Source organism: Rhinoraja longicauda, chromosome 22, assembly GCF_053455715.1.
Source record: "Rhinoraja longicauda isolate Sanriku21f chromosome 22, sRhiLon1.1, whole genome shotgun sequence".
Taxonomy (NCBI): Eukaryota; Metazoa; Chordata; class Chondrichthyes; order Rajiformes; family Arhynchobatidae; genus Rhinoraja; species Rhinoraja longicauda.
In genome coordinates, this window is record NC_135974.1 from 5958313 (window position 1) to 5974369 (window position 16057).

At 45.4% G+C, this 16057-nt stretch overlaps 1 protein-coding gene across 1 annotated transcript in view; it reads left to right on the plus strand.

Moving 5' to 3' along the window:
• Positions 1-4252: 4252 nt before the first annotated feature.
• The window catches only part of vapb (VAMP (vesicle-associated membrane protein)-associated protein B and C), an 84167-nt gene continuing 72362 nt past the window's right edge, over positions 4253-16057 (plus strand). The window contains exon 1 of the mRNA XM_078418659.1: positions 4253-4397. Within this exon, the coding sequence (XP_078274785.1) occupies positions 4340-4397 (58 nt within the window). The 5' untranslated portion in view covers positions 4253-4339. The remainder of the gene's footprint in view (positions 4398-16057) is intronic.

Sequence of the window (16057 nt, forward strand, 5' to 3'; positions counted from 1 at the left end):
GGTGCCGGAGCACTGCAGAGTAACCTGTGTTGGTCTTTTGTTTCACAGTAAGTGGAAGTAGAGATGAAATTAGACTGGTGAGCCTCACGTCCGTAGCAGGGAAGTTACTGGAGAAGATTCTTTGGGATAGGATTTATTCCGATTTGGCAGAGAATGGGCTAATTAGAGACATTTATTCACAAAATGCTGGAGTAACTCAGCAGGTCAGGCAGCATCTCAGGAGAGAAGGAATGGGCGACGTTTCGGGTCGAGACCCTTCTTCAGACTGATGTCAGGGGGGCGGGACAAAGGAAGGATATAGGTGGAGACAGGAAGATAGAGGGATAACTGGGAAGGGGGAGGGGAAGAGAGGGACAGAGGAACTATCTAAAGTTGGAGAAATCAATGTTCATACCGCTGGGCTGCAAGCTGCCCAAGCCCATGGCAGGTCATGTCGTGAACTTCATTGAGTTTTTTGAGGAAATAATGAAGGTAATCGATGAGGGTAGTGCAATAAATATTGGCTTGATCAACTTAGCAATTCCCTCATGGTAGGCTGATCCGTAAGATTAAGATACATCGGATCCAAAGTGACTTGGTTGTTTGAATAAAGAACTATCTTACTCTTAGAGGTAAGAGGTAGGGGGCTTGTCTGTGTGATGGACGGGGCTGGGAATTGAATGTACATTGCTTTGTAGGCCTGTCATGTTGATGGCAGGAATGCCAAGAATGTTGCAATTTGTGCTCTCGTTCTATGGCAGTGCATTGCGTGCATGTTGTGATTTGTGCTCTAGTCCTGTAGGGTGGGGTACTGCGGGAATGCTGAGGTGTTGAGGCATTGTCTAGCGAAAGAGTTTTAGAAGTGTGTTGCAATGCACCACACATCTATGTGTGTTGTAGTCTCGGCATATTGGCATGTGTTCCTATCATGTTCTAAAGAATTCCAGACATGTTACATTGTGTACTCCAGTCTGTTGACTGGGTATGGCAGAGGCATTGCCCTGTGATCCTGCCCCGGCAAGGACATATTTCAGGGTGCTCCCATCCTTTGTCTAGTCTTTAACGGGATATTGCGGTGTGCTCCTGGCATGCAATGATGCATCACAGGTGGATTACGTTGTGCCCTAGACCTCCAGATATGTTGCAGTGTATAGTAGCTCTACAAGAAGGGCATACAGGCATCAGTGGCATGGTGTATTCACCAGTTCAGTAACAGGGCTTAACAGGCGCATTGCAATATGTGTTCCAGTCCTGAGGTGGTGAATTACAGGGATGGTGCAAATTGTTGGGCCATTACAGGTGTATTGCATTGTACTCTAATCCAATAACAAGGTACTGTTCTCCAGTATTGTGGCCTGTTGAAGCATGCCCTAGTATTCAGCCTCTGAGTATGTGCAAGCACAAGCATCATATGCTTCACTACCAAGGATAGGTTGACCCTAGGTCTGGAGTGGAATCACTAAAGGTTAGACAGCTTCGAGCCGAGCCTCGAGACATCATTCACTCATGGGTCTTCCGGCCAACATTGAGCAAGTCCCCACTTCACCACACTGACCTCTGACAATAACAGTTTGCAGTGAGACCCTGACAAACATCATCCACTTTCTATATCTTTGGAGCCACTTCATGGCAAAGGCAGATATTGATGAAATTCCCCGTCACCTTTCGCAGCACGATCACAGCTTTTGGTCAACGGAAAGATAAATACCTGACATAAAGCTCATGGTCTATTGGGCAGTAGAATCCTATGTTCATCTATATACTTTTGAGACCTGGACTACCTGCAGTGGGCATGTTGCGGCATTTGTCTACCAAGGAATGTCTTCCAAGCTCACGGGAGGGATGCAGGTTATCAGCATCCGCTCCCAGGCAACATCCTGGCACCAAGGCCTTAGTTACTCTGTCGGCCTCGTTGTGCACACCAGCTCGCAAGCATGCCGACACCAAGGCCCTGAAACAGACCCTCTGTTCCAATCATGGAGAGAGATAAACAAGTTCAAAAATGCACTCAAAGATTTTTTGCAGAAGTGCCACGCCACACTGAATCCTTGGAATCTCTATCCCAGGTCATTGACCACAATTAGTGAGGATAGGAGACAAAACACCCTCCATAATAATTCTCAACATCGATGCCCTTGCAAGGATGAGTTCTCAGCCGCTTACTATACTCCCGATACACTCACCACTGTGTGACCAAATTCTGCTCTAACTTTATCTGTACGTTTGCAGGTGATGCTACTGCAGTGGGCCGGATCAGGAACAATGATGAGACGGTTTACAAGAAGGAGATGGAGAGCTTGGTAACATGGTGTCAAGACAACAACCTCTCCCTCAACATCAGCAAGATAAAGGAGCTCGTTATTGACTTTGGGAAGCAAGGTGGTGTACATGCCCCAGTCAACAACAATGGTGGTGAATTAGTGATGGTCATGATTTCAAGTTCCTAAGCATAAATGTCACCGACAATTTGTCCTGGACTGACATTGAAGCTACAGCAAGAAAGCATACCAATGTCCCTAGTTCCTCAGATGACTAAGAAAAGTCTGCGCGTCTCCAACAACTCCTGTTAACTTCTGCAGATGCACCATAGAACGCATTTATCAGTAGGAAAAAACAACAGCAGATGCTGCTTTAAATTGGGTCGAGACCCTTCTTCAGACTGAGACCCTTCTTCAGACTGACACTTTAGTCTGAATAAGGGTCTCAAACCGAAACGTCATCCATTCCTTCTCTCCTGAGATGCTGCCTGACCTGCTGAGTTACTCCAGCATTTCGTGTCTACCAAGCATTTTATCAGGATGCATCACAGCTTGGTTTGGCAACAGTTCTGCCCAGGACTGAGAGATATTGCAGAGAGCTGTAGCCCAGTCCACCACACAGACCAGCTCCTCGCCATTAACTTTATCTACAATTCACAATACCATCGGAAATCAGCCAAAATAATCAAGGACCATTTTCACCTGGTCATTCTCTCTTCTAACCTCTCCTACCTCTCCTATATCCAGAAGATTAAAAAACTTGAAAGCACGTAGATTCAGCAACTATTTGCCCTGGCCTTTTCTTGCCTCTAATTTATTTCTTCTCCCCCCCCCCCCCCCTCTACTTTCAGTCTGAAGAAGGGTTCCAAGCCAAAATGTCACCTATTCTTTTTCTCCAGAGACGCTGTTACTCCAGGAATTTGTGTCTATCTTCAGTATAAACCAGCATCTGCAGTTCCTTCCTACACATTCTTCCCTGTTGTTATCAGACGACTGAATGATACTGCCATAAACTGGGGCATAGTCCCAAGCTTCCAATCTACCTTACTACAAACCATTTTTTTTACTTTCTCTGTAACCTGTTGATCATACTTGTCATGCTTGATTGTCTTGTGTAATTTAACGGGATAGCACACAACCATAGCTTTTCACTTTATCTCGGTTCATTGCCTCGAATAAACCAATATCAATACCCAGTGTTTATTTCGTGAACTAAAGGTGTTGGTAGACATATCAATTAAAAATTTGACTTGGTGACCAATTAATTTCTCATTTCATAAACGAATGACTAAAAAGTATGAAATCAAATTAAAATTCTAAAAATGTGAAAATCTAGTGTTTTAATATTTTAGAGTTGCTGGTACTGCTAATACCAGTGCCAAAGGGAGAAAGAGGAATTTGGGTGGTGTTGAGGACCTGGAATCCATGCTTTGGATACACACAGCGAACCTGTGGAGGCGAGCACTAACTCTCAAGCTCGGCCACCTCATGACCCAACTGTGGGAGAGTCAGTGACTCTCACATTGGCTTCACTCACCAGCCTTCTCAAAATCCATAAAATCAGAATGGAAGCAAGTGATCGTCCATCCTGAGGGACTACCTAAAAAGGGCGATCTCGGCGCGTACAGTTGGGTATTTCAGGCATATTGCACTCATGTGGAAGGACATTTCTGACGTGTTGCAGTCCTGTGGCATGCATGCCATGACAGTCCCGTTGCAATGCGCTACAGTCCTATGGTGAGGCATTGCAGGCATGATTCTGTGTGTGTGCCCCTGACTTATGCATTGCAAGCGTGTGGCAATGGCGGCGACTGGGCATTAAAGGCAAGTTGCAGAGTGCTCCGGTGGCGTGTGTGTGTGCGCCGGGGCTCTGTGGGCACGGGGTGGTGTTTGCTGAATGGGTGGCATGTATGCATGATCCAGCGGGTGGTGGGAGAGCAGGGCGTGCGCCCCAGCGTTGGCTGGCTGGCTCAGGGCAGGCGCGTTGCAGTGCGCTCGGCCTGCAGTGCGGGCAGGCGCCGCTGGCGGCGGTAGCGGGCCGCGCTGACGTCAGGCGCTGCTCTGCCCCCGGTCGCTCCTCTGTCGGTGCCGCTCTGTCCGCCATGGCCCGCACCGAACAGGTCCTCGTACTCGAGCCGCCCAATGAGCTCAAATTCAAAGGTAAGCGGCGGGGACAGCGGTCCCGGGGCGGCCTTCCGTAACGCCCTTCACAGCTGAGCTCCCGGCGCCCTTCACAGCTGAGCTGTGCGGGGAGAGCGGCTAGGCCGCAGCCTCGGCTGTCGCGGTAGCTGCCGGCCGCCGGCCACTCGCCGCTGCGCTGCTGCCGCTGGCGGCATCGTCCTGGTCCTGGCTTGACCCGGGCTCCTGGCTGGGACATCGGCTTGCCCTCTCCCCTGGTGCCCGGGCTCCCCTCTGCCCGTTGCTGGACCAGACGCCTCTCTCCATCCCTCCCCTCATCCCTCCATCCATCCATCCCTCCCTCCCTCCCTCCTCCGGTGTTTCTTCCAGCAGTGACCGGCACATCCCCCATCTTTATCGCGAGTAAACCCTTCTCCTGCCCACCCTGTCCTGCTGCCTGGCTCTTCTTGCCGAATGCCAGCAGGACCCGGAGTCGCCACATGGACCCGCACCTTTCCCTCCTCTCCAGCTAAGACTCCTTCTCCCTCCTCTCATCAGCTGACACCACAGAGAGAATGAATCCAGTCGTCGACCCACATCCAACAAAATTAGCCCTTCTCATTCTGGAACTACTAATCCCAAAATACTCTTCCCAAAATACTAGGATATGAGCCAAAACACTAGGATATTAGTCACCTCAGTTAACAATCATTCTCCTCCCGCCCTCTTCCCTATGGACATTCTTTCCTGTTCCTCCACGTTTTCTAGCTCCTCTAACTAACTAGGACCGCTTCTTTCCTGCCACCTACCCACCCCCACCCATTCCATGCCTCTAACCTCAGGCCCTGACACGTCCCACTCCCCCCGGTGCCCTTCTCTTCAATGATAGTGTTTAAAATGGATTTGTACAAGTTATTGGATAGGAAAAGAGTAGGGATATATGGACTTAGTGTGGCCAATGGGATTGGTGTAGGTGGCATCATGTTTTGCATGGACAGGTTGGGCTGAAGGATCTATTTGTGTGCTGTGCAACTCGACATTGTTTCTTCCTTTCCTCTCCCCTCGCCCTCAATTACTTCTGGACTGTTTGCTATTTCTCTCCTGCCCAGTTTCTTAATTTCTCTCATCTCCCGCCTCCATTAAAACAAATTTCCAATTGATGTGATGACCTGAATTTCAAACAGTTGCAAGTTACTCTTTACAAATTTCTGTGGAAAGTGGGAAATTTGATCTGTTCTGAAATTACTAAAGGTTGAGATCTATTAAAACATATATTAAACAATTGCTTTCCACTCAACGTGACTGTTTCCCTAATCCTCCGTATAATTTTCAGGAATATTCTCGCAACGCTGTTCATTGCTACTGATTTGGAGCTCACTCTGATCAAGTAATCCCAAGAACTATTCCAAAAGGTTGATGTCTTGTAAATGCCACACAGCGTAAGGATGTGAGAGAGATTGTGCACCTAAGGCAATTGTCGTGTGTGATAACAAATTTCAAAATATTGTACATTTTAGACAATAGACAATAGACAATAGGTGCAGGAGTAGGCCATTCAGCCCTTCGAGCCAGCACCGCCATTCAATGCGATCATGGCTGATCACTCTCAATCAGTACCCCGTTCCTGCCTTCTCCCCATACCCCCTCACTCCGCTATCCTTAAGAGCTCTATCCAGCTCTCTCTTGAAAGCATCCAACGAACTGGCCTCCACTGCCTTCTGAGGCAGAGAATTCCACACCTTCACCACTCTCTGACTGAAAAAGTTCTTCCTCATCTCTGTTCTAAATGGCCTACCCCTTATTCTTAAACTGTGGCCCCTTGTTCTGGACTCCCCCAACATTGGGAACATGTTTCCTGCCTCTAATGTGTCCAATCCCCTAATTATCTTATATGTTTCAATAAGATCCCCCCTCATCCTTCTAAATTCCAGTGTATACAAGCCTAATTGCTCCAGCCTTTCAACATACGACAGTCCCGCCATTCCAGGAATTAACCTAGTGAACCTACGCTGCACGCCCTCAATAGCAAGAATATCCTTCCTCAAATTTGGCGACCAAAACTGCACACAGTACTCCAGGTGCGGTCTCACCAGGGCCCGGTACAACTGTAGAAGGACCTCTTTGCTCCTATACTCAACTCCTCTTGTTACGAAGGCCAACATTCCATTGGCTTTCTTCACTGCCTGCTGTACCTGCATGCTTCCTTTCAGTGACTGATGCACTAGGACACCCAGATCTCGTTGAACATCCCCTCTTCCTAACTTGCCACCATTCAGATAATAATCTGCCTTTCTATTCTTACTTCCAAAGTGAATAACCTCACACTTATCTACATTAAAGTGCATCTGCCATGTATCCGCCCACTCACTCAACCTGTCCAAGTCACCCTGCAGCCTTTTCATCAAGGATACATGATGGAAGGGCCTTGAATGATTGCTTGAGACCCAGAGAGGGAGCCTGCATGGGAATACTTTAAGCTGCATCTGCTTACACAGGAATGTAAGAAAGCAAAGTTTGGCATGGGTGAAATTGTCACGATCCAGGCCATTTTAAGTAGTAACTTTCAGTCTTGCTCTTTATTTGGTATAACGAGCAGTTCGTATTGCTAGTTTGGGCTTTCTACTGAGAAGTTGAATCTGTAATCAGTGTTTATGCATCATGATAGCATTGTATTGAAATGCAATCACTGCATACACTGTTGTGGACAACAAGGTTCAGCAAATGAAATGTCAGCTGACAAAGGAAGTACCAAATTGTTGCAACTCTTCCAAGTGGCCTGTGATTTGGACTTGAATGAAGCTGCAGCATCTGACTCATTCTCTGCTTGCTAATAGAAATATATATTCTTATGAACTGTTAAATGTTCTGGTTATTACTACAGTTTGTTTCACTAAAACTGGCACACAGCAAATGTGATTTTATTCCTAATTTCTATTGAAAAGTTCCAGCATTTGTAAGAAAAAGGAATTCTAAAAGGGTGACTTTTCGTCTTGTAAAACGCTGAAGAGTTGGAATATTGAGGGTAAATTGGTGTGTCCTAGTCAACTACATTTTCAGTCAATTTGGGCAGTTTTCTTTGAAGGTGATATTTTCTAAAGCTACTGCTACCAGCTGGTGTCCACTTGCAACCTGAGCTTGTGACATATTGACCCTATGAGTTTAACCCTGTTGTTCCCTGCTCCCTCACTTGCATCCTTCCCTTTAACTGCATCCATATTAATCTTCTTAGGCTTCTCTTCTTCTCTGTGGCAGCAAGCGCCACATTTTCACCATTGTTTTGGTAACATAGTCGTTTCTTCTATATTCCTTATTGGATTTCTGTGGCTTCAATGGCAAAATCTTAGGAAGAACCATAGTATTAAATATTGTGCACAGCATCGAATAAAAGTAAAACAACAAAAAGGCCTGATCTTCATTTTAATATGAAAAACAGCTCGTTCCCATCCATGTTCCATTAGTGGAATGCAAGATGATAAGCTGATATTTTATCCTCCTAGTATGGTGTACTGAAGTCTTGGGATGCATTCTAGCATCCGGACTGAGAGCAACTTGCTTAGAACAGGTGAGGACCAATGTAGAGCAACGTTCTCTGCAGCGTTTAGTATCCCTCTGGCTGGTGTATATTTTGACCCAGTATTTCATGATATGGATTGTGATGCTATACAGTGGATGCTTGCTTCCGCTATTATTGAAAAGTGTTTGTATCAGAATGAGCACCTGAAAATAACAGGACATTTCCAGTGCATAGTTTAGAGTTTTTTTATTCCATTAATCTCCCTATTTCTGTGTGGAGATGTTTTTTCCCCTCTGGCTTATTTTTGTGTTATCCCATCACCATTCCCTTTGCATTGAGAGCCTCTCCATTTATGTTATAATACTTCTCAAGAGCTTGGTTAAATTTAGTATAACAGCCAGAAACTGTTGATTGTTACAAATGTGACTCCGCTATTTAAGAAAGGAGAGAAAGAAAAAACTATGAACTACAGATATGTTTACCTCATGCAGTTAAGTGGGGAAAATGTTAGAATCAATATTGAAGGATGTAATCAGAGCACCTTGAAAAAAATAATAGAATTGAGTAGTATCAGCTTGGATTTGTGAAAGGAAAATCATGTTTGATTTATCTATTGGGGATCTCTGGGCTGTGACTCCAGAAAACAATAAGGAAGAGTCAGTGGATGTGGTGATCTGAGTTTTTCCAAAAGGCTTTGATAATGTCACTTAAAATCAGTTAATAAGGTTAGAGAACACAGGGTGGAGTTAATATTGGTGGAGAATTGGTTATCGGACAGGAAGTAAAGAAGGAATGTAAAATAATCCTCCTAGGTTTGGTGAGCTGTGATGTGTAGAGTGCCACTGTGATTGGTGCTTGGACCACAATTTTTCACAATCTATAATAAATTACAGATTAGGCTGAAGGGGAAATAAATTGTATTTCTAATTTTGCTAATGTTACAAAACAACTGGATTTTGAGAAGGAAGGAGGATGTAAAGAGACTTCAAGGGGATTATGGATAAACTGAGTGAGTGGGCCAGAGCTTGGCAGATGCAATGTAATGTAAATGCAAAATTATCCATGAGTGCACAACAAAATTATAAGAGGCATGGATAGGGGAGACAGTCAGAACCTTTTCCCCCATGGTGGAAATGTTTTGGACTAGAGGGTGCAGCTTTAAGGTGAGAAGCACACTGTTTAATGGAGACATGTAAGGCTGTGTTTTTGTTCTATGGAGTGGTGGGTGCCTGGAACGCGCTGTAGGTGATGGCACTGGTAGCAGATACGACAGTTGCACTTAGGTGACTTTTACATGTGTATATGTTTATGCTGGGGAAGGAAGGATGTGGTTCATGTGTAGGCAAAGGAGATTAGTTTCATTTGGTATCATGTTCGTCATGGATTTGTGGAGCGAAGGGCCTGTTCCTATGCTGTACTGTTAAATATTAAACGTGGAATATATTTTAAATAATGAGACTAAATATATGTATATTTATAGAATCACAGCATGAAAATAGACCATTTGTATATTAGTATACCACACACGCCAACCACACTAGTGGGCACAATTCCCTATTAGTGAGGTATTTGACAAGGCACATCACGGCAGGCCGATTCAGACATTAAGATGTATGGGATCCACAGTGACCAGTTTAGTTTAGAGATACAGCGCAGAAACAGGCCCTTCGGCCCACCGGGTCCGCGCCGACCAGCGATCCCCGCACATTAACACTATCCTACACACACTAGGGACAATTTTACACTTGCACCAAGCCAATTAACCTACAAACTTGCACATCTTTGGAGTGTAGGAGGAAACCAAAGATCTCGGAGAAAACCCATGCAGGTCATGGGGAGAACGTACATACTCTGTACAGACAGCACCCGTAGTCGGGATCGAACCCGGGCCTCCGGCGCTGCATTCGCTGTAAGGCAGCAACGCTGCATTCGCTGTAAGGCAGCAACTCTACCGCTGTGCCACCGTGACTTGGTAGCTTGGAATCAGAACTGCCTAACCCATTAAAAAGCAGAGAGTAGTGGTGGACTGGTTGGACAAAAATGTAGATGAGTTCGTTAGTAAGTTTGCGGAAGACACAAAAATTGGTGGATTTGCAGACAGTGAGGAAGGCTGTCAATGGATATAGCACGACACAGATCAGTTAAAGATATGGGTGACAATATGGCAGATGGAATTTAATCCAGGCATCTGTGAGGTATTGCACTTTGGAATGTGAAATCTGAGGGGAAAGTATACAGTTAATGGCAGGACGTTGTCACAGGGGAACATGTTCAAGGATCTGACTAGTAGAACAGAAAAAGGCTCACTCGTCTGTTTAGTTGCAAATTAGTTTTATTGGCAATACAATACAATACAATACAATATATCTTTATTGTCATTGTACCCAGGGGTACAACGAGATTGGGAATGCGCCTCCCATACGATGCAATAATTTAAGTAATTTAGACAACAGCAACCCAATGAAACGAAACAATTGTGACAGTTTTAGACAGGGTAAGGTGCAAGTTGATCTATGCGTTGTGGCCATCCGGCTCAGCAGGACTGGTTTATAGCAGCTCTGGCCCTGGGGATGAAGCTGTTCCTGAGTCTGGAGGTGCGGGCGTAGAAGGCCTTGTATCGTCTGCCCGATGGAAGGAGTTCGAACAGACTGTTGCAGGGGTGTGAAGAGTCTTTGTGGATGCTGGTGGCTTTTCTGAGGCATCGTGTGTTGTAGATGCCCTCCAAGTCTGGTAGCTGTGTTCCGATGGCCCTCTGAGCTCTATGGACTACCCGCTGTAGAGCTTTCCTTTCTGCCTCCGTGCAGCTGAGGTACCACACAGGGATGCCATGCGTTAGGATGCTCTCTATGGTGCAGCGGTAGAAGGTCGTCAGCAGCTGTTGGGGTAGACCAGACTTTTTCAGTGTTCTTAAGTAGAACAGTCTTTGTTGTGCCTTCTTGACCAGCGCAGCAGTGTTATTGGACCATGTTAGGTCCTCCGAAATGTGAGTGCCCAGAAACTTGAAGCTGGACACTCTCTCCACACTGTCCCCGTTGATAGAGATCGGGGCATATTCCCCGTTATGTGACCTACGGAAGTTGATGATCAGCTCCTTGGTCTTGGTGGTATTTAGGGACAGGTTGTTATCCGAGCACCAGTCCGCCAGGTTCTGCACCTCCGCTCTATAGTTTGTTTCATCCCCGTTGGTGATAAGCCCGATCACCGTTGTGTCGTCTGCAAACTTGACAATGGTGTTGGTGTCGAATGCAGGAACACAGTCGTGTGTGAAGAAGGAGTAGAGCATGGGGCTCAGAACACAGCCCTGTGGTGTGCCGGTACTCAGGGTGATAGTGGAGGACAGGTGCGGGCCCATTCTCACTGCCTGCGGTCGTTCCAGCAGGAAGTCCAGGATCCAGTCACATAATGACGAGCTGAGGCCTAGCTGGTGGAGTTTGGTGATGAGCTTGGTGGGGATGACCGTGTTGAAGGCGGAGCTATAGTCTATGAATAGCATCCTCACGTACGTGCCCTGTCTCTCTAGGTGAGTCAGGACAGTGTGAAGAGCCAGAGAGATGGCGTCCTCTGTGGATCTATTTGCCCTGTATGCAAATTGATGTGGGTCCAGTGAGTCAGGGATGCTGGATTTGATGTGTGAGAGGACCAGCCTCTCAAAGCACTTCATGACTATCGGCGTTAGGGCAACCGGGCGGTAGTCGTTCAGGTTGGAGATCTTTGCTTTTTTCGGCACCGGAACTATGATAGCCGACTTCAGGCACTTGGGGACCGTAGCCAGAGATAATGACAGGCAAGAGAGGACAAAAACAATACTTGCTTTGGTATGCATGGTGTCTAGGTTTACAGCAGCACACCTCTCTCTCTGCCTGCTTCTGTCCGCAGCGCTGATCGCAACTCAGCCCGTCAGTGAACCCCTCTTGTACATGAACACATCAGATTTATTGGCAAGAGAGAACAAAAAGAATACTTGTCTTGGTATGTGCAGGGTCCGTTTTACAGCAACACACGTCTCTCTCTCTCTCCCTGCCTCTATCCGCGGCGCTGATAGTGATAGCCCGTCGGTGAACCCCTCTCGTACATGAACTTGAACTAACTTCTGGCTTACTGGCGCCTGCCTTTATATTGGTGAGAAATCAGGTGTTGAAATAACCGGCAATCCTCCATTGGCAACCCAAACCATAGGCAGACCTATGGGTCCTAAATATAGCGCTACCGGCCACAGCGCTATGGGCTTTAAACTTAGTGCTATGGCCACAGCGCTATGGGCTTTAAACATAGTGCTATGGCCACAGCACTATGGGCTTTAAACATAGTGCTATGGCCACAGCGCTATGGGCTTTAAACATAGTGCTATGCCACTGTGCTATGGGCTTTAAACATAGTGCTATGGCAACAGCGCTATGGGTCACAGACTGTTTGGGAAAATTCTCGTATAACAGACGCTTAATAGCTTTGGTGTATGGAGGGATCTTGAAGTCTCCCTGAAAAGCTCTCTGAAAGTAGCAACACAAGTAGATAGTGGTAAAGTAGGCGTGTGGTATACTTGCCTTGAGTGTAAGTCGGGAACCTATTTTGCAGCTTTATCAAACTTTTGGTCAGACCATTTGGAGTATTGTGTGCAGCTCTGGTCGCCTCATTACAGACAGGATGTTTAGGATGTGAAAATGATGCAGAAGAAGTTTACCAGGATGCAATAGAGGATATGAGCTATAAGGAGAAGTTGTACAAACCTGGATTGTTTTCTTTGGAGCGTCTGAGGCTGTGGGGAAAGTCTTGATAGAAACATAAAATTGTGAAAGGCATGGATATGGTAGACATTCAGAATTTTTTCCCCAGGAAGGAAATGTCAAATACTAGAGGATATAGCCTTAAGATGAGAGGGGGAGTGTTTAGAGGTTGTGCAATAGTGTTTTATTTTACATGGAGAGCAGTATGTGTCCCGAACACCTACTAGGCTGATGGTGAAAGCAGACACGATAGTGGTGTTTAAGAGGCTTTTAGATGAATATACAGTGAATGGAGGGGGTCTGGATCATGTGCAGGTAGAAGAGATTTATTTAATTTGGCATCATGTTTAGCAATGACATTGTGCGCTGAAGGGCCTGTTCCTGTACTATACTGTTCCATCGTCAATTGGAGTAAAGATGTCTTACTGCAATTAAACAGGGCATTGGTGAAACTGCACCTGGAATTATTACATACAGCTTTGTCTTCTTGCCAGAAAAAGAATATACTTCCCACGGAGGGAATGCAGTGAAGATTCATGAGATTGCTTCCAGGCAAGGTGATTTTTTGTTGTTGTATGAGTGATTGAGCAGACTAGACCTGCATTCGAGTTTTGAAGAATATGCTAAGTCTGCGGAATAGGCAGAGCTTTCCTGTCACTTTGGAGGATTTAAAGCACAGGAACCCACACGGTTGATGAAATTATAACATTTATCAAAGTGCTGAAATAGTTTTAGGTGTTGTATAGTTATAATTTGCTGCAAAGAAAAAAGAAACTTGCATATATTTGAGTATATCAGGAATTTATACAGTGTTACATTGTGTCCTACTTGTTTATTGAGTTTGTTTTAACATGCCAAAATTCAAATTATCAATGCGTCTACAGATTAAGACCAAAAGATCTTCTTTCAATTTCAAGAGACCCTCTTTAACTTCTGTTGCTTTGTTTTAGTGTCTCTGTGAAGTGAATTATTTAAAAAATATTTCGGTTTTCCTCATTACAATGTTACTGTTCATCTCTCCTTTGAGTTCATATTATTTGCTAGTTTCCAAATGACTCATTATGTGGTTCCAAGCAAGAGTAAGAACCAATGATGTCTCTTCTTCCTCCAATATAAGTTTTAAGCAAGGTCGAAAGCTGCAGGCTTTTAGTTCAATAAATCTTCCACTTGGGAGATGGAGACTGAGGAGCTATGTGCATCTTTGCGAAGTCCTATCTGTGTATTCAATGGGGAAATGTAGATGTCAATGTTATAGACCCCTTTGAGCTCTCTCTAAATGTTATCTATCCATCAAGAGCCTCTTCAGTGTTTTGACCACTGAATTTACACTTCTCAAATCTGTACAGTGGATTCTTCCAGTCCCATGTTCCCAACAAAGTTAGAATCTTAAGAGTCTAATCTATTAGGCATAGTTTAGGATCCAAGCTCTTGGGGTTGTGACTCATTATCTAATCCATGCCCTCACTCTGGTCAATGGCCTTCCTTATTCCTTCATTGCATTTTTAGACGTATGAATTCAACACGGGCTGCAATGGTACTTTGATCAGCACAAGGCACGTGTTTCCAGGAATGAGTATGCTGATGGAATAGTGGTCATTAGAGCATTTTAGATGCAGATCTGGTGTTGACAGCATTACTGGTGCAACCTATTTTAGTTTTGGAGATACAGCTCGGAAACAGGTCCTTCGGCCCACTGAGACCACGCCGACCAGCGATCCCCGCACACTTACACTAGCCTACACACACTAGGGACAGTTTACAATTATACCGAGCCAATTAACCTACAAACCTTTACGTCTTTGGAGTGTGGGAGGAAACCAGAGATCCCGGAGAAACCCCATGCAGGTCACGGGGAGAACGTACAAACTCCGTACAGCCAGCACCTGTAGTCGGGATTGAACCTGGGTCTCTGCCGCTATAAGGCAGCGACTCTACCCCAGCGCCACCATGCCGTCCAACTCTCCTCCTAATTTTTGTTTGCTGCTGTGCATGAATCTATACAAACTATGCATGAATCCAGCAAGGAATTATCACGTGGTTTGGTGTGGAGAGGCTGCCTTTGAGGATGTGTGGGACAACAGTGCACGCAGTGGTCAGCAATGAGATCTGAGGCTCAAAGTTGTACCCTGGCCAGCATGGTGCCTGCAGGGCATTGCTAGGGATTGGCAGCATCTGCGGCAGATCACACAGATCCTAGACTCTCTCATCACCTGGATATGCGGAAAGCTGCTATCTCCCTCTTTCCATACTTGACTGCACAGTCCTCCCCAGCCTGCAGTTTGCTTCAAATTAGCATGCTTGTTGGGAGCCAGGTAGGAGGAGCTGTGCATCCATTTATAGGGAGATACAGCTACTCTCATTGCATAAAACAAGAGGTGATGTGAAACACAAGATCCAGGTGGTTTTGTCAATGCATGGAGTAGATGCTGCCAGTCCCCAGCACTTACCCCCGCACTAGGTAGGGTACAGTGCTGAACTCCATGTCTCAGCTCTGAATGGCTGCACTATTCACACCAGTCCACCAAACACTGGTCCCCACAGGCATCCTTTCCACATTGACCTCTGAGGTTGTTAGTCACCCATCAACACCCAGGTTTCTTGTGTTGTGAGGGCAGAGATTTGCATCCGGTTCATGACATTGAGTAAATAGCTTGAACTGATGATTTTTTTTAAGTACGCGAGGTGCAAATCGGTGAGTTTTGGACCTGAGAACCAAAAGCAATATAATGAATCAACGCACTACAGAACTAATGCTAATTCGGGCACGGGTGTATTTTCTGATAAACATGCTCTGTTAACCCCAGGGGAGCATCGTGCACCAGACAGCCTATTTGTTTCGTAACGTATAGATGTGTGTAATAGTATCGTGGATTTTATTAATGTCACAGGCATAAGAGCAAAACTAATGCACAATGAGTAAATGAATCAGACCCAAAAGCTCTTGATAGAATCGAGCAAACTTTTAGTGTGCCGCAGAACACACCACCGCTGTACGTTTAGCACCAGTAGGGTTTATTATTTATTTTGTTTCATTAGATATAATGCTAAAAACTCACAGGTCCCTTTGCAATATGTACTCCATATCAAATTTATTTTTGAACTTAATAAATTTCATGCTGTGCAGTAGAGGAAAAGAATGAACAATTTCTCCTTTGAGCACCTGAGCTGATACGCCCCTCCATATACATTTTCAGTTTTGGTCTGACAGAGTGAAGCTCCTTGTCTTTTGTACCACAATATAACACTGCCAGCTTAAGCCTCTCAAACTACGGTTTATTTGTTATTTTCCACTGACATTCCTGTGACCAAATTAATGCTGGCTACAATATTGACCTGTGCTCAGTTGGTTGTGGACTGCTTTACCTGGACTTTAAAGCTCATTGACATTGATTAGCCTGGCTTGGATCATAACCCTGTTTGAAAAGGCTGTGCTTCACCCAGTTCCTCTGAATTTAAAAAACCCCAAT